We start from the raw sequence: 20,007 nt of genomic DNA, 5'->3' as shown, positions 1-20,007 counted from the left end.
ATACTGATCTTTCTATTTGATTAGATATTCTCAGATTTTCGTAGTCCTCCATGAAAGCAGACTGTTTGTATTTAATCAAAATAAGACCTATTGATCAACATTTTTGGCGTGTTACGGAACAAACCAGTAAATTAATGAAAATCTTTTTTTTATTTTCTGCTCTGTCAATTTGATTTATTTTATTTTTTTGGTACCTGATTCATTGCAAAAATAATTGGCAGAGTAATCGATTATTGAAACACTATTTAGCAGCCTTACTTTAAATACTTAAAACAAATATGTGCTTAGATATGGCATTGCTCAGTGGTAGAGTGGTCATCGCCCATCCGTGAGGTTGTGGGTTCGATCCTCAACCCTGGTGACCACGTCGAAGCGTCCTTGAGCAAGACCCTGAACCCCGATTTTGCTCCCAGTGGACCTGGCAGCGCCTTGTATTGTAGCAGCTGAGTGTTAGTGAGCTGTTAGTATAAGTGCGTGTGTGTGCGTGTGTGTATGCGTGGTTGAATGTGAGGCTTCAATTGTCAAGCGCTTTGGGCACCATATGGTGTAATTAAAGCGCTATATAAAAAACAGTCAATTTACCATTTACCAATAACAGCCTTTTGGGGTCCATCCAGAATCCCCTGATGTGATTGTGTCACATGGCCCCTAATCCTCCTGGCCCTAAAAGATGCTATTGAATAGATTTGATGAAAGAGTTGCTTATTATATAAGATAAATTATATTGCTAATTTAAAATGTCATCAAGTTTTCCAGTAGTGTGTTATTTAGCATAATTGTCAAGTTTCCAAATGTCTTTCCCAACAGGTCCAGGTCCACTTGACCCTCCGACTGTTGCACGGCTGCATTCTCGAAATGTGACAATCACATGGGTCCCACCCTCGCAGCCAAATGGCATGATAAGAAGTTACAGCCTCTATCTACACCTTGGCCCTGTGTCGGATTTATATCACAAACCTGCCATCAATTTGGAACCCAACACAAGCTTCACTTCTGACCCAAGAACTGAAGAAGACAATCTTTACTCTAGTCAAAACTCGAAGTCAGCATCAGCAGTTGCCATGCTTGGATCAGACAGTCACCTATCAAAGGCTAACTATACTCCAGAGTCCACACATGCAGGCAATAGCAGTCAAGTCAATGGTTCAAACTTATTACAATCTATTGAATCCACCGACATCGCAGGGGTGTACCAAAACCCAGCAGTGTCACACAAAGGATACACTTCAAGCAGACCGAATATTAAACATTTAATCAATAAAGATGTCCTCCACTCTGCCAATTCATCAAGCTCACTCGCAGGTTTTAGCCCATCCCCTCCATCAGTCAATCTTTCAGGGAGCACCACAAGCTACACCTTCCTTCACCTCCTGCCATACCACTCCTACCACGTTCAGGTAAATATTTGACCCTCCATAAATATGGTCAAACTTGTACTGTTGTTCAACTTGTCAAATTTATCATTCTCCAATCGTCTAGCTGGAAGCATGCACCAGTGTCGGTTGCTCAGTGTCCAAAATTTGGCACTTTCGAACCTTGCCAGCTCCTCCTGAAGGCATCCCGGCACCCCACCTTTATTCTGACACCCCTACCTCGGTTCTCCTGTCCTGGGGTGCACCACAAAGCCCCAATGGGATTTTGGAGAGGTGAGAATCATACCTTTTTGACCTGATTCCTTTTCCCAAGATAGAGCCTTTTTCCCCTGACTGCATTTGGACCAAATCACAAGTGAATCAAATTGCATGTGTGTAGTCCACAAACAGTCTGAATAATCTGTCACAAATTGAAACCGTGCAGGATTTAGGTGAAATATTAATATCGTGTGAACTATGACAAAGGTGGCTGATTGAACGCAAAGTTGCTGGGACCGAACAGATCTCCACAGTAGGCCACCTTCCTCCAGAGCCTCTTCCGCTTTCCTTTCTGGACTCCTCATCGGCACTTAGTCCATGGACAAGTTATCACTATAGACTTGTTCTCCATAATCAGGCTGGCAGATCCACAGGTAAGACTGTAATTGCTGGCCTTCCGTACCTAAAAATGTAATTTCCTTTCAAACTCAAGCATGTCCATACTTGCAGGACCTTGGGTGGGTATCACCACCAGGCCTTCCAGACCTGCTGGTATAACCCCGCCGAGGGTCAACGTGTTGGGACCGGAATCACTACAGGTGATCTCGAGTTTGATTTGACATTCATTAACTTTGCGTCTTCAGCTGTAAAATACACAAAATAAGAGAGTGCAATTGTGGATCTATCCAGTCTCTCTGAGATTGACAGTGTTGAAAAGTCAAAGCAATGTCACACTCATTCCTCTGTCTTTCCTTCTCGGGATTTAATGAGAAAGCAAAAACATTCAACTCAAGGTCCCCTTCACAAAATGGGTGGGGCTGTGACCCTGTCGGAGACGGCTTCCTTCCTGTCGGCCATTTTGAAGGAGGGGCCGGCGTTAAATTCCAGCTCTGGCTAATCCCACATCAAGGCCTATCAAGAAAACACACAGACACTAACGCTGCATGCACAGGCGGCGTGCAAACACACTTGCGCACAGCCTTGCACTAATGCTAACAGCCAAAAAATGCTAATGCTTGTCATTATTCCAGAACCACCCCTGTCATCTCCACAGCTGCAAAGCTTTAGGGGTCAGACATCCAAGAAGGAAAATGTTCTTCCTGGTTGATGCTAATTGGACAGGCTGGCAGGCCGCTTCCTGGTTACCAATTGACCTTGACAACAGAGAGGATTTGGACTACAGTACTTGCCTTAATTCTCTAAATGGTCTCTTGTTCCAGATTTTTCTTCAGTGCACATCACAATTGCAGCACTTAACATTTGTCCTATTGTTGAACAAATGTTTCTAAAAAGTAGGGATGTTCAATACCACCCTTTTTAGGCCAGAGTACTCAATTCTTGATAGTTGATACCAAGTACCGATACCATTAGTACTTTTGATGCATAAAATGTCCTTTGATTTTTTTTAAAAAGACCTTTATATCCCAATATTAAAAAAAAATCATTAATGGCAATTTTAGATTATTCTAAATTTGTAGTTCGTTATTATAAAACAGCCACAAGTACTGATGCCTTGAAAAAAAGGCCTGGTATCGATACTTGCCCATCCCTACTTAAAAGTATGCAAATATATACATAATATAGGCACCTATTGCAGAATAAGGTAAAATGAATAAGTAGCCATTACATGGTATTTTTAAGGCTGTTTATCTATTTAACATTTAACATGAAAATCATTCACACAATTCCCTCTTTCCTTTTTGACCTGCATACTCAAGTCCTGCACTGGCGCTTGTGTGTTGAAAGGACAGAATTGTGCTGTCAGCTAAAAAGCACTCTCTCAATGCCTTCTTTTGAATATAATAATAGCATGATGCTCACACACCTCACTCCCCACATTATCATTTGGCGCTCTCTCGCTCAACTACACATAAGCACACGCTCACGCACACACTGAGACTGTACTGGCCTTAGCCCCCGTGGTCTGTGTCAGCCGAGGGTCTGCGCTGTCTTCACCATCTCCAGATTACATCAAGCTATTCAATCTGTAAATGACTTCTAGCACAAAGCACACCCTACACGCACTTTGGGAAATGAGCTACCTAACTCAACATGACCCTGCCCATATGCGGCTGGCTGTGCATGTGTGTGTGCGCGTGCAACTTTGTGGGTGTGTGGGTGTCCTGTATCACCTCACAGTGTCACTTGTTAAATGAATATCAAGGTTGCATAAGAAATAATTGTTCCTGACATCCATTCATAATATTCTCATCAGCATTTGACCACCTAATCACCTACACTCATAAGTCCCAAGCGTCTCTGAACTGATGACTTATTGTACATGACAGTTTGTGTGCCTAAGTGTGTTAACGCACGCAGTCTGTTAGCATTAAGCAGATGTGCAGTCGTAAGTCATAAGCATAAATGCACAGTCTTTTGTATTTGAATGTATTTATATAATGTATTCGCACGGGTGTCTACGAATTCACATGAAAGATGCGAATGAGTTTGTGTGTTTTAACATTTGTGTGTTTCACTTTACCTTCATCCTTCGCCCTAAAATGCTGACAGCCTGAACAGCTTCCAAATCAGATGCACCGCTCGGCAACTGCAAGCTTTTGTTTTTGCATGCGGCAATTCCATTACCGGCCGCCTTTCATTATTTTAGCATGCCGTTTGTGCATGTGTGCGCGTGCATCTTTATATGTGCGTGCGTATTCACACACCCCGTTTTAAATGTGATGAAAAGAATCGTCTGTCCAAGTCAAAGTCAGGTTATCTCTCCTCGCGAGAGATTTGATTGCAGAAGCAAGTGATGACACATGCACGCTGAAATGCCACCCACAAGACAACACTTTGTAGGACTCCAGCAACATGCTGGCTACTCTGTCCACACTCTGATGAAGATACTGTATGCGTCTACACACACACACACACACAAACACACACACTGTTCTGTGACTTCCAGTAGTTCATCCATCTAAAAGCTTTCTGCTGTTCTCAGCAAGCTGAAAATACAGTGGTACCTCTAAGGACACTGTCTGAACTTTGATTTGTTCATATTTTGAAACAATGTTTCCCATAGGAAATAATGTAAAGTGAATTAATTTGATACATGTGAAACTGTCACAATAATTAAAAAAAAATATTCAGGCAATATTTTTTAACATCATGGGAAAAAACTTGGATTGATTTGGAACAACCAGCTTGATATGTAACGAACATGACTACTGCATAACCGTTTACATTTCTGTGGTTATGATTATTTTTATCCTTTGAGTTGTATGGTTCTATTACCCTTCTGTGTTGGAATTACAAAAAAACACCAAATTATTGTCACATGGCCTCGACAAAAACACCTGACTGCGAAACCTCGATGGGGGAGAGTAAGGCTGGATGAGTGGAAGCAACCTCAAACCCGTTGACGAAGCGCTTGTATGGGAGAATCGAAATAGGAAACCTCAACGTGCTGAGAGAAACCTCCGCAAAGGAACCTTGACGTGCAGACAAAAGTGTCATTCAGTAACTCTTGCTAAGGCAATACACAATTCTATATGACAAATAATGATCTATATGATAAAATAAGAGTAACTAGACAAACTAAGAGAGACTATTAGGCGCATAGCAACGGACCAAATATTATCATCATAAGAAACATAGTAACTGCATAAGACTAGACTAACTAAGAGTGGGGACGGCGTGGCTCAGTCGTAGAGTGGTCGGCTTGCAATCCTGAGGTTGTCGATTTGATCCCAGGCCATTGTGACCACGTCGAAGTATCCTTGAACAAGATACTGAACCCCCAGTTGCTCCTCATGCTAAATCATCAGTAGGTGAATGAGAGGTTAAAATGTTAAAAGGAACCCCGACTGTAATGACAAGTTTGCTCTATATTATTTAATTGGTTGTTACTAACATAACTATGAGATTCATTTTTCAAAAATCATTTCCAGTTTAATACATTTTGTAGAAACTTTATTTGGACGTCATTGTTATTTACGTCGCAACGCATTCAGTGCGAAGTGGCGTAAAATGGCAGCAGGCCGAGCACTGTGAAACGCCCATAAAGAAAGCAAGGTAAGCCTTGTAGCGTTCCTCTAGGGACGATCAAAATTCTTGAATGTGTCTGGTGAATGACGAGAGCACGCCGTGGTTGAGGGTGACTCTCCCGATCGCATGTTGTTTCTTTGGATCGCTACGAGGTTAAACTTGCTTTCTTTGTTGGCGTTTCACATTGCTCGGCAGAGGGCTAGCCGCCATTCTACGTCACTACGCACTGAATGTCTTGCGACGTAAATACAATGGCGGCGTTCGTCCAAGTAAGGTTTCTACAAAATTCATTAAATTTGCAAATGATTTTTGAAAAAACGAATCTCATAGTTATGTTAGTAACAACCAAATAAATAATATAGAGGAAACTTGTCATGACAGTCAGGGTTCCTTTTAAGTGCTTTGAGGGCCTTATAAGGTGGAGTGCTATATAAATTAAGTACCATACCATTTACCAAAAACATGACCCAATCCAAATCCAGTGATTATAAACAAACTAAGAGTGACTAATAGGCACAACTGAGCACTAGACAAACTTAAGAAAAATACAATATAATTTAAACTGATACATTCTCTTGCAGGTCACATGGTCACCACCTTTGATTCCCAATGGTGAGCTCCAAGGTTATGAGATACGTCTCCCAGAGCCTCGCATCTTCCACAATGGCGGCAACACATCTGAGCTTGTCGTCATGATAACAAACCTAATTCCGTACACAAACTACAGCGTTAGCGTGCTGGTGTGTTCCAAGGGGGGTGGATATGTTGGCGGATGCACAGAAAGTCTGCCCTCTCCGGCTACCACATTACCCACCAGCCCCCAAGGCCTGGCGCCGCTGTTCGTGGTGGTCGTCAGTGAGTCCTTCCTTGCAGTTTCTTGGCAGCCTCCACAAAGGCCTAATGGACCCAACATAAGGTAGGACTGACATAAATGTTTCATTAACAGTGATGTTATCTTTTCAGGAGTCGTAATATTATGTTGAACTTCAGTTAGTCAAATCTTTATGTACTCCATAAGACCTTGAATGGGTACCAAATTGGGTATAAATACCTTTACCGCATAATGGTGCACTATTTTGATTGGCATGGTAGCAGCTCTTTTCTGTTCTGACCTGTGCTTTTGTGGCAACAAGTCTTATAATGTAAAAGTCAGTTGTTCTTTACAGGTAATTAAAATGCACGAGCCCGCCTCTGTGTTCTGCACAGCTCAGCTCCGCATGTTTGTTTAAGTGGGTTGGTTAAAAGGTGGCATTAAGCCCTTCTTTTCTGATTACAGCAGAAATTAGCATCACTGTGGGGAGAGGAAAACACAAACCCTGCAGAAAAACACAACAAAAGGAGGGAAGGATGAGCTGCAGTCAAAATAAACAAATAGCAAACATGGAAAGCAGGCTGAAGAGGAGGAAATTAGTGATAAGGACTTAAATTGGCTGAAAATTGTGTACAAGTTTGTTTTTTGTTTTTTACATGCATTTAGTCACGTATAAACTGTGCATGTGTTGTATGTTAACACATTCTTGAACAACTTATCCCACATATTCTTTCTTTTATTAAAATTTCCCCTTCAGGTTCGAGTTGCTGCGGCGTAAAAGCCACCAGCCTCTGGGCGTCGCCGCCGTCCCCATAGTAACATCCCAATCCCATAACGCGTCCGAAGATCTCCATCGCTGGTTCCATGTTTACTCCGGCACCAAATTGTTCTACCAAGATAAAGGCCTAAGCAGGTGAGATTACTGAAATGAGCTCTAGAGCAAACGCAGCCAGCCATGTGTGCAGAGCCGGTCGGCGAGCAGCGGCTGATGCCGATCTTTTTAATACCGCTCAAAGATACATTAAGCAAATATTCCAAAGAATTAAATTGTTTTTCACGCAGCGTCACCCTAATCTCGCTTTGGCACTTGGTGCAAGATGATGTTTTTTGTTGTTGTTTTTTAACTCCCACTTTGCTCACTCTGGGTGGACTTTTTGGCGTTGCGTTTTCTATTTTGCTGCAAGTAATCAAGTGACATACTCTGAACTCATCAGCACTTGATGCACATGATGGTTGCTTTTGTTGATATCTTAAAGACCCCTTACCAATGATTTTTGTAAGGAAAATATAGGAGAACAAAATTTCTGTCAGCGACCAAAGTGTTGTCATGCATAGTTACCGTAAATCATCTCTGCACAGGTATCAAAGCACCTGCTCTAAAGAGTGTTTTGTTTTGTTTTCTGAGTGCCAGTATAGACATACAGTACCAGCACTGACACTAGTATCAGCATACTGTATGTGCATCGCCAGTTGTAAAAATAATGCCATCATCTTTCACCAGATTCACCCACTACCAATATCAGTTAGTGGTCCGTAATGATGTGGGCTTCACTTCGGGGGAAATTGTCACTGCGGTCACCATGGCTGGGATTCCTCTCCGAGGTCCATCTCTATTTGCATATGCTGTCAATCACACAGCGCTTCACGCCAACTGGACACCACCCTGTAAGAGGACCACTGACTTAAACGTTGTTTGACAGGCTCACTTCTTTATGTACAACCTGCTCAGTCTAATACAGGAGAGTCCAAAATTCCTGCTTGTTGTGGTTGGGATTTGTAGTTTGGTTTTGTAATATTTTGTCAACTCATTCACTCCCAGCTATTTTTACTAAAGCAATTCCCTTCACTCCCGGCTGTTTTACTGGATTTTGACTGATTTTGCAAGGCTCACAGAATATTGTGTTCTATTGCTATAAAAACGTGGAACCTACCAAAAGAAAGATTAGAGTCTCTTCTTTCATTAGGAAAAAAAAGTATATTTCTATCCGTTTCCGTTTTGCATCAATTAGCATTAAAATATAGCTAAGTTTCATCATTATTCACATATCTATTTAGAAACATGATTAAAAGTGTTTGGGGGGGTTTCAACATGGCCCTGGTTGATCTCTTTTGTTCTGCTGCCACCTACTGGCCGTTTGTGTAATAACTAACATTTCTTCAACCGTTCTTTGCAGTTAAGAGACTGCATCAAAGCCGTATGCTCTAGCATAATTTTTTTTTAAATTATTTTTAAATATACGAAACGTATAAATACGTCTTTGGGACACTTAAAACGTTTAAAAGAAAACGCATTTATACGTTTTTGTGAGCAAATAACACTGAGCATTACTGTAGCTCACCAAGCCAATCAGGGGGTTTATCTATCTGTTCATCTGTTTTCCGTATCGCAGCTGACCTTGAGCGAGAGGCTCGGTACAGTCTGGACTGGTCGCCAGTCATTCACAAACAGTAGGAAATGACCCTGAGAAAAATAATGCAAATAGAGCAAGATTGTTATGGTTAACAGAAACTAATGAAATAATTTAAATTACAATTGAAAAAACATTTTGTTTATTAAATAAAAACAAAAATGCTTTTAAAAATTAAAACTAACTGAAAATTCATCCTTTAAAGTTTATCTACTCGACAAATACTCCTTATTTAAAAATAATAATAATACTAAAACTAATAAAAACTCAAGTAAAATGATGCATATAGTATTTGAATGAATAAATGCTAACAAATCTGCTCAAAATATTCCCTAAAACTAACTGAATTAAAAAAAATGGTCATTACAAAATGAAAACTATTTATAACCCTGAAATAGTGCTACCCTCTCTGTTAAAAAATAATAATAAAAGAACGCAGCTCTTGTATTGAATCTCATTGGATTTTGCAGGTGTACCTAATGAAGTGTCCAGTCTGTGTAAATAACAAAATAATTACAAAAGAGAAAAATAAATGAAGTATGATTTTAACCGATTGTAACTGTCCTTCCCCAGCGTTGCACAACCTGCAGGGTGAAGTGGAGTCGTACTTTCTTTCAGTCGTCTCTGCCAACTCCAGACAAAACTTTGTCTTCCCCCCAGAAATCCTCTCCACAGTTGTGACTGACCTTTGGCCCAGGACCACCTACACGGTGTCATTACACGTGTCTAATGGTGCACATAATACAACTCAGTCGATAGTTAACGTCACCACAGAGGATGGAGGTATGTGAATTTATGCATGCCTATTGGGGCTTTCAAGACTTAATTATTAATTTACCAGTGTTTTTGTGTTCAAGTTATATTGTTTACAAGTGTTAATGTGAGTGGTGCGATTGCATTGAGTGTGTAAATTCAATACACTTTTGCTAAGTGTCTGTGTTAATGTGCATTTCACTGTGTCTCGGTGCTTCACGGGAGATGTTAAATACATGTAGTCAGGCATGAAATCAATACAGAGTGTGCATGCGAGGCAGATTTAAGGTGTTGTAAAAAGCTTGTCAGCAGACGTAACAGACACACAAAGTACACACAGCGCCAGACAACAAACATGGCAACCCAGCGACCATTACTTGAGCTTTCTGTCAAGGTTATTGTTTATATATTTGAAAAGTGCGCAATCAATAATATTACGCATTCACCAATGGCCATTGCATTAGGTACTGTACATCTTTTGAGGATTTAGTTAGGTTTAGAATTGCATTGAATCAAATTAAAAGTTTTACCTTCTCATGAAGATATTATATGTAACTGAAACATTTTAAATGCTATGTAGTTCTGTATCACTATTATCAACCCAATAATCCATCCACCCATCAATTTTCTTAACCACTTAGTCCTCACACTTTCTGTTATTACTGTATATATTTAGGGAAGATCTTCTCAAATAGCGGGTGTACAATGTGATGCTTTTGGGGGGCATGTATGACCTCAGGCCTCAGGGAACTTTTATTTTTTGCCATATTGGAATAAAGTGTAAATGCACATCCACTACAGTAGGTGGCAGTGGCACTGTCATTGTCAGAAAGTTCAAAAGTAGTATCATCTTTTCCTTTTACAGACAAGTGATAAATTGTGTGTGTGTGTGTGGGGGGGGGGTGTTGCAAAATGTTGTTTTTCTTCCTAGGGGTGCGTAACCAAAGAAAATTCTAAGTATCCTGTCTTTGATCGTATTTAATCAGGGTACTATGTTCCTAATTTTGTGGTCATGACGCCACCCCCCCCCCCCCCCCCCCCAACTAACGAAGACATTTCAGTTACAGTATCTCATTTGTACAGAACAATACTCTTTTTGAAACTTTCAATAATTAACAATTGTACTTTTGTTTGTTATTTGGGTATTTCTTTTTTTTATTTGGTATTGGCCCATTGTGGGACTAATGAAGGTTATCTTGTCTTTCCTTTCCATTCACTCTGACCATCGCTTTCTCTTTATTACCTTACAATCTTTTGAGGTATAATTGCACTTTGAAGCCTTTCTTTTCCTCTCTAATCTGAGCAGTAGACTGAAAAATGCATTAAAAACATTAGATGATCGTTGGGAGCTAAATGCAAAGCATGGCTCGTTTAACTGAGGGTCATTTAGTTTTTCGTCTTCCACCTGCAAGACGTCATATACTCACATCATTGTCACCAAATATAATTGAACTAAAACAGCCCGAACCTACCACTTTTTTTTGTGAGACAACAGACAATAGCAAGATGCTGCCTCTGTTAGCTTGTGCAATATGTGTTCAGGTAGTGGCGATCTATTTACAGTTTTATTTAGAGAAATGAACCAAAACAGTTCCGAGGTGGACAGTAGAAATGAGAGGTTCAGGTATTATGACGAGTATTTTGCTGCACTGTGTGGACTTTTGGTTATAACTTACAGGTTTTTGACAGTTTTACAAGTCTGGCCTTATGATCTCAAGCTTAGCACTGTTTAAGGGCATGTTAAAATTTTAGCACTGTGGATTTTGTGTAATGGTTTATATGCGCCGTCATCAAATCGGTGTTGTGTGAATATGTGACAAGTGATGTTGCATTATCATGTCCTTGTGCTGATGATCGTGTCATTGAAGTTTTTGGGTCTGTTTTGTCACGCACCAATCTTCAGAGCCAGATGGGATGTCTGCCCCAGAGGTGGTTCCGGTTAACAGCAGCGCCGTTCGTTTGCTCTGGTCACCTCCTCTGCAACCCAATGGAGTCATTACTGGTTACCGAGTTTACCTTGACGACCGCCTCCAAGTTGGCGTAGACAACAGCTCGGGGTCCTCCCTGCTGGGGAATCTTCTGCCTTTTACTGTTTACAACATTCAGGTACTCACACTGACATACAAAAAGTGCAGTGTTGTGTGTTTCTAATGTGTGCGTGTATATTTCAGGTGGAGGTGTGCACCGTTTATGCATGTGTGCAGAGTAATGTTACTCAGACAACCACTGTGGAGGACTTACCCGCCGGCATGACCACACCGAATACTCAAGTACTCGGTCCAAGGTGATGCTAGATATATTTTGAATTTAATTGAGTACAACCACACCTCACCTTCATCATCACAATTTTTGTCTCCTCTCAGGGTTGTCAAGTTGGACTGGTCACCTCCAGGCCGACCGTGTGGCATCATGCGTGGTTACGATGTCTTAAGACGGACCTTTGGGTCATGTGGCTCTCGGTCCGCGGGAGTCGCGTCGTATGTGAGCTGCTCCTACTTGCAGTGTCCAGCTACTCATCGAGTGTGTGGGACGTCATGCTTCCACCCTGACCAGCAGGTGATTAGATCCGTTTGTATTTTCCAAAATGTGACATTAGAGGGGTCTCTACATTTTGACATTCTGTTCCTATGGCATTTGGTTGTCGCATGTTGCAAATTCAGTTAGTATACAGTCACATCTTGTGACTAAATGAATTGATTAAATTGTGATAAATGCACACACAAATCAAAGTGACTGCACTGCAATTAATCAGTCACTGTGTCAAACAATCTCTTTCAAACTCAATGCAAGAAAGTGAAAGTATGCATGAAAGTAGTTAAAAAGGGAAATTACAAAAGAGCGATTAAGTCATGTTTGTAATATTTAGACTTTACTCTCTTAGATTATTTTTTTTCTTGTCTTGTAAAATCATAACTGTAACTTTCAGAGCATATTTGGATGAGTTATCAAAAATAGCCTCCATGATTTTAGAGGGATAATAAAAGTAATCGATGATTGAATTAACCAACTTTTGCCAAATTCTCTGATGTAAGCCTTCCATTATTATTATTATTATTATTATTATTATTATCATCATCGTTATCATCATTATTCTCTGATTTCTGTTGTCCTTCATTAAAACAGACTTTGTGTTGTGTTTGAAAAAGAGTACATTAGTCCCTCTTGTGTGATATTGCTTAATTGTTGTTGTTTTTGTATCACTATTAATACCAAATGAATAACTAATTGGTTAATATACAGTAATTTTGAGGGGAAAAAAAGATTCTGTAATACACTTAAATGCAAAATAATTTAAAATTTGTAATAATTGTTCGATTAATAATTTCATTTCATTTATTTGTTTATTTTTTTAAATAGGACAGAACATATTAATGAACATTTACAAATGTAAATATGTATGGTATTATAGCCGTTTGACTAATCGATGGAATAATGATTACCCGATTATAAAGTTACTCAAATAGGGACAGCCCTACTTGATTTCCAGATCTACCTAATGTCAAAGCTCGTTTCAGTAAATGAGCGTTGTCCTCACCTTTTATTGTAATGCTAACTTTTTTTTTCACTTTTTTGTTGTTTACTTTATTTCCTCATGGTTTTCAACCAGGTTTGCTGCGCTGGAATATTGTACCCGAAGATGCCACAACATCACTGCTGTGCAGAGCACTATCTGAGCTTTCCTAATTCCACCAGTCCAATCTGCTGCAAAGGCAAACTGTTGCCACCTCTCCCTCGCCACCACTGCTGTGGAGGGTACTATATTCTCCTAGAAGCTAGTAAGTATGTTCCATGGGATTTATTCTTTTCTACTTGTGTTTGACTTTACAGCATTTCCCTTCATCTGACCTTGTCTCTGTAGATGAATACTGCTGCCCCGACCACTCGCAGGGCCGTGTCTCAGTGGGGCCTGGGGACAGCTGCTGTGGGGGCGCTCCCTACGCCACCAAAAGCGGACAGCTGTGCTGCAGTGGGAGCCTCCATGATGCTTACCGAGTCCAATGTTGCGGAGGCCATGTTGTAGATCGTGCACTGGTCTGCTGTGGTGGAGCTGAAGAAGGACAAGTGCATACATACATTCCAGGTGAGAGATGTGCCCCAAACAAACTTCTTCGTGAATGCTGGATGAATATGAATGTCAAAATTGAGATGTACAGTTTTTGGGTGTCTGTAAAGGTGTTCAATTCAGTGCTGACCCACATAAGAATGATTCTGTCTATTGTAGTTCAATTTGTATAGGAACACCAAAAAAAGAGGGCCGAGTAGAGAAAATGACAGAGAAGAATTAAGCATCAGGGGAAGAGGTAGACACATGGCGCAGGAACGTGGGGTCGTTTCCCTTTCTTTCTTCCTGCAGTGTCCCGAAGCACCCGGATACCGTGGCACAGATGGGACTATGTGTGTGTGTGTGTGTGTGTGGGTGTGTGTGGGTGTGCACGCGCGAATATATGTATATGTGTGTGCATATAGGTGAATGTGTGTGTCATTAGACATCTTTGTCATGGCAGATGATGATGAAACACACTCTGGATGGCTCAGTTGAGGCCACTGCCAAGCACACAGCAGGACAAATAACACACACATTCTCGCTCCCCTTCACAACACACACAATTTCACACGTATACCTTATTAGATACACACACACAAACAAACACACACACATAGACAGAGTCAACAGGGTACGCTCTGCGGGGTTCACTTAGTGTTGAGTGCCAGAGATAGACACATGGACTCTATTCATCACGTACTGTATGAGCAATGGCCTCATATGTATGGGCCTATAGTTCTTTATTAGCTATTTACTCGGGATGTGCGATTACCGATACCAATGGGCCGATACTCGCAATGGCGGCTCTCTTGTGGCTGTTTTAGGGTCAAATTAGAAGAATAGAAAATTGCCATTAATTTCATACACTTTTAAGAAAAAATGCTATACTGGGATATTTATTAACTCTTTGACTGCCATAAACGTTATAAAACGTTTAGCATAAACCTAGGGAAGGGCGCCGAGGACGTTAAAAGACGTCCCCTATGTTTTTTTTTTTTTTTTTCAAAAACGGGTGCAGGAAAGCCTTGGGCAGCTGTGCTGAAAGAATCAGGCTGATCTGATTAGTCAAAGACTCGTTTTGGCCCCTAGAGGGCAGCGATGACTCTCTTTGCACAAGGTTGGATGGGCCGCCCACCGTGGGCGTCAGTAGAAGACGTGAGGCGGAGCTAGAGTGTTGAGGAGACAATGGCTGATCCAAGCCACAATGGCTTGACCAAGCAACCGGTTACAAGCAGCTCAGCTTGAGCATTTTTTTCAAAGACGGAAAGCATCAATCAATACTAAAAAGCGCATTGATGTCAACGATGATGATGACAACGAGCTCTACGCCAAAGTTGGAAGCTTTGGCGTGACTGTTATGAACACGTAGTAAGCCTCACGGCTAAGCGCGGCTAGCGCGGCTAGCGCTGCTAAGGCCGGAAAACGCGCACAATAGCCGGCCGGGTACTTCTACACAATCGGACATTCGATCGGGCGATGGAGAGTTGGCATCGACCAATGCAGATTGATGATGATGATGAAGATGACTCTACGCCAACGTGACTGTTATGAACACGTAGTAAGCCCCACCGGCAAAGCGCGGCTAGCGCGGCTAGCGCTGCTAAGGCCGGAAAACGCGGAGCTGCACAAGCGGACATTCGATCGGACAATGAAGAGTACCCCGAGTCCAATGCATATTCATCGGAGGAGCGGGTACAGTCTGATCACGGAGAAGACACTGTTTCTGGACTACGATGCCACCATGAATGGAGTGGATGAAATGGATCAGAACATCTACCACTCGGTATAGCAACTGAAGGACACGGGGAAGCGAGACGTAACACCACCGTAACGTAACCGTAGCATGATCCTGATATTAGACTTGATGACACACTGCAGTATATACTTGCTATTCCCCGGAAAAAAACGGCCGGCAAGAAACGCGAAGAGGCAATCTGTTGTGCAAATGCTGTTGCGTCTCTTTGCACGCAGGAGAGTGTTACAAAAAGAAAAACTGTCGTTGAAACATCCACATATTTGTAAATAGCACCACAGTTGCACACATTTGTAAATAGTTTGCCAAATTGTTGTCAAATTGTTACACTGTTGAATGTAAATAAACGTATTTTGCTATCAAAAAACACTTTTTCATTCTTGGTGGTAGTGTTTTATAGAAGTAAAGCACTATTTAGGTGTTTGTGGCATCATTCATGGACAAAAAGAAGTGTCAAATTCACTAGAATGCATGAAATAATATCGTTTCACTAAAAGCTTGATTTCTCCGTATTTTGGTCCAACACGGGCGAAATTGGGTCAAACTAACCATTTTCTATTGTTGATTACTAAAGAACGGAATAAGGTAGAAACAAACTCTTTTTTTCTGATGAAAGATGAAAGTCCAATCTTTCATTTGGTAGTACGTGTGTTTCCATAGTCCAAACAGAACATTTTCTGTGGACCTTGAAAATCAGTCAAAATGCTTAAATCGGCTGGCACTGGCGGCATCCCTTTTCTGAAAACGTCTGGCAGTCAAAGAGTTAAAATGTCATGTACGAGTTATGATAACCCACATCAGGATTTGTAAGGATAGTTTTTAGGGACACACAGATTATTGGCCGCGCCAATTATTAAGCGGGAATATTCAGCATTTTGATGAATATCGGCATGGGCCTTTTTTTTTTTTTTTGAATTGCCGATCGATAATAGATCAATTGATAACTTCAGGGAAACAAGCACCTCTCTGCACTTTTTGTTTTTGTTTGAACTTAAAACTAAGATAAGTGAAAATGTAATTTTAATTTGTGTAATTAATTAAAAATAAATAAATATTTAATATTTGGAAATTTTGGGAAACTACTGTAGAAAACAAAAGGGAGCTATTGTTTAAGTTTTCATTTAACTTTTTAAGACGAGCTGATGACCACAGCAACTACATGAACTTTGTGCTAGTATTTTAAAGCAAAGATGTCTATTGGCTAACATTAAAAAGAAAACAATTTGCAAATCTGAAATGTTGAACTAGTAATAGCAAAATTGAAAAGTAAATATATGCTTTTTAAAGAGTTTGCATTTTTTAAAGTGATGCAAATATTTTCCCTATTAGTGAAAGTATATATCGACTCCAAATATTGGTTATCAGCCTCCTTGACTACAAATTATTGATATATCTAGAAACAAAATTATGATTCATAGGAGAGACCAAATTTTGAGTAGCTGTCCAACGTAGTGGCCACTTTCCCAGAAACAGTTAAAATTCTGTGACATTGTTTTTTGGAGACATTTTATGTATCAAAAGTACCAGTGGTATCGGTACTTGGTATCGGTAACTACTTAAGAGTTGAGTACTTATACTGGTATCGGTCTGAAAGAAAAGTGGTACAGAATCTCCCTAATTTTTACAAATGAATGCAAATGTCAACAAACAGCTATTTCTATCACTTTTCCATTTTTTCAACCATTCCCCATTATGGGATTGACATTAAGCGTCACCGTTGCTTTCAAATTCTTATTGCAAATATCACCTTTCCTATCTAACTATCCTCCTGCTCCATCCTCTGGCCTCGTGTTCATCTCACCACCTTTTCTTCCTCCTCCTCTCTACCCCCCCCCCCCCTTCCCCTTCCCCATCCCTCTCCATTCACAGCCACTCATCAGTCATTAGCGTTAGCTTCCCCATTGAGAGCATATGGTATGATGGATCGCAGGGCTAGCGGCGCTAGCGAGGCTAAGGGCCATTTGCCGGGTGTGCTGCGGTGTGGGGGGAGCCCCGGGGCCAGAGATGCAACCTCGACCCCACACGTCTGCTTCGAGAGCCTCCCAAACACAACATGCATAGCCTGCTTAACCTTGGCTCGGGTCACTCACGATGTTCGCACCATGTTGACGGATTGGTCGCTTTAATGACAGGCAGATTAGTGACAAAAAGATGTTGCCAAAAGTGTCAGGTATCACAACGTAATTCAGGTGCGGGATCAACCAACAGAAAATAAAAATGGGGGGGGGGTGTTTTTGAAATAATAAAACGGGGGGGGGGGGGGGGGTAATGCATCCAAATTCAAATGGCAGCCCCAAAAGAAGAAAGTGTGTGTGAGAGAAGAACTAGATGGAGCAGATTAAAGGAGGAGTGAAGGGTATCCCATTGTGCCCAGCTGATAGACTAGGTTAGGCTGATGTGATTACGGGGTCCCTGAAGTGCGATCTATCACACATTACCGTCCACACTGTCAACAACCATACAGACGCGCTGCAGGGGAACGCCAATGCCAGGAGACAGCCGTCTGGCAACCGATACGCTGGCCTGCATGCACGTGCGCACACAGAGAGAGATGCTCACACACGCGCACACTCACAATCAGTAGAAAGAATGGCAAAGCGACACAATCACTGGGAAAACATGCCTGGTTGTAAACGAGACTTTAAAACACAATATGGAGGTATTACTTGTTTTGGGACAAAAACATATCAAAATGAAATCACAGGAAATAGAGACGAGGTCAGAAATGTCAGCCACTCCACCGCATTGCCTCCTCCACATCAAAAGAAGATTCTATTCCGCTTTGTCTTGTCAGCACAAAACTGCTGCAATTCTCTATTGTTATACCTCAATCATTCATGTGCTGTTGATTTTTGCCAAAGTAAGAGCCTTGTTTATTTTGAAACATTAAATCAAATCCATCTGTCCATTTTCTCTAGAGCCTATCCTCATTAGGGTTAGATGATTTGGGGTAAGAGACAGGATACGCCCTGGACTGGTCGCCAGTTAGTTGCAGGATGCTATAGGCAAACAGCCATTCCCATTTACAGCAATTATGGACAATTTAGAGTCTTCAATGAATCTAACATGCATTGTTTCCAATGTGGAGGGTTAGCCGGGGTACCTTATGGTCAAAGATTTACTTTGCATGTTCCTTATCATCTTTCTGGCAGTCCAAGTTGCGATCTTAAGACATTCACAACACAGTAAGCAAGATGATGTTGAAACATCATTTAATACAACATGGACAAAATACAATAGAGGGGGTCACATTTTAGATTGCCAGCAGCCAATGATCTTTAAATGTTTTGGGTATATTTATCTTAAGTCAAACAAAGAACCACTTAATATTTATATACAATCAAGCCAAATTATGTTCATCATGTAGCCTCTCATAGAACTTTCTTCTCTATGCGGAGGCCTCACTTGACGTCCGTTCGACCGCTGGACTTTAAAGGCACATTTCTTTCCTCCCCATATAACGGTCTGATTGTGAAGTGTAGTGACTTCAGAGGCATTCATTCCACATTTAAGTTGTTCATCCTTATCGAGTTTGCTTACATTTACTACACTTTTATGGTTGTTCAAAGTAGGTTCTGGGCAGTTAATCGAAAATGTCATTGTGAGTTGGATTTTTACTTTTCACGATCATAAAAACACACTAATCGAAGAAAAACGGTTAATGTGCTAAGTGCCGGTTGTGTGTTAGTTTGCAAGTTCAAGAATGCAACCTGATTGCAAGGCATGTGACAAATGTTATTCTACCCTCGCTGAACCTAATATTGGTTATTTAGTGACTCCCCACTTGTAGTTTACTGTAAAACTAAACGCCTAGCAAAAATAATTCCACACATTGTATATTTAAATACAAGACATATGTTGTTTTAGAAACATTGAAGATGTTAATGATAGCAGTCTATTTTAAATCCCATTGACACGTTTTTTGAAAATTAGCATTGAGTTCCAAGAGGGATATTCCTTCAAATAACAACTATTCACACACTTAATCGTTATAGTAACACACTCAAGCAGGTAATGACGCAATAGCAAAAAACAATATTCAAAGGTATATAGTTTTCCTAATCTGTTTCTGTTATATTAATAAAGTTTGATTGTGACTTTCTTATTCTACTATTTTTTTTATCCTTATCCATGTGTGCACGGCACCACACTGCTCCCAAGAGGTGGTACAGCAAGGAACAGCCAGTATTCACTTTATTTTTTATTATTGTTGTTGTTTTTTAATATATTATTTTGATATATTATGGTTTTACTTAAATACTAATTTATTTTCTGGTTCTTTCAAGTTATATTCAAAGTTGAATTATGGGACTTGAATTTGAAGTTTTGAGTTTAGTGAATAATCTTGTTTATTAATCATGAGTTCATTGAAAATAGTTTTTTCCATAATCACACAGCCCTAATTCATAGTCCATTCATTTTGGGAAAGATAACAAATGACATACATGTTAATATTGCCCCACTTTTTCCTCCATCTTGACCTGTGTGGTTGAAGTTCAAGACCAACTTTTAAATTCTTCTTTGGCCCTCCCCGAGTTTGCATGCTAGATGTTCTTGTAAAATTTAAGGTGAGATTAGATGGTATTTAAAGATACGTGTGTGGTGTCTATGGCCTCCCATTGCTCCCTGACTCCCCCCTCAGTCTCCGCCGTAGTGTGAGCTCCACTAATCATTTC

At 40.7% G+C, this 20,007-nt stretch overlaps 1 protein-coding gene across 1 annotated transcript in view; it reads left to right on the top strand.

Moving 5' to 3' along the window:
• The window catches only part of ush2a (Usher syndrome 2A (autosomal recessive, mild)), a 166,524-nt gene that overhangs the window by 91,481 nt on the left and 55,036 nt on the right, over positions 1 to 20,007 (top strand). Inside the window, 13 exon segments of the mRNA XM_086071618.1 lie at positions 808 to 1,397; positions 1,480 to 1,646; positions 1,839 to 2,005; positions 2,082 to 2,170; positions 6,143 to 6,477; positions 7,130 to 7,285; positions 7,874 to 8,037; positions 9,354 to 9,563; positions 11,437 to 11,639; positions 11,705 to 11,817; positions 11,897 to 12,089; positions 13,141 to 13,309; positions 13,393 to 13,614. Coding sequence (XP_085927744.1) covers positions 808 to 1,397; positions 1,480 to 1,646; positions 1,839 to 2,005; positions 2,082 to 2,170; positions 6,143 to 6,477; positions 7,130 to 7,285; positions 7,874 to 8,037; positions 9,354 to 9,563; positions 11,437 to 11,639; positions 11,705 to 11,817; positions 11,897 to 12,089; positions 13,141 to 13,309; positions 13,393 to 13,614 — 2,778 coding nt within the window.

This window comes from Leptonotus elevatus, chromosome 3, assembly GCF_054856555.1.
Source record: "Leptonotus elevatus isolate MCC_2025b chromosome 3, RoL_Lele_1.0, whole genome shotgun sequence".
NCBI lineage: Eukaryota > Metazoa > Chordata > Actinopteri > Syngnathiformes > Syngnathidae > Leptonotus > Leptonotus elevatus.
This window is presented reverse-complemented; position numbering and strand designations above follow the sequence as displayed.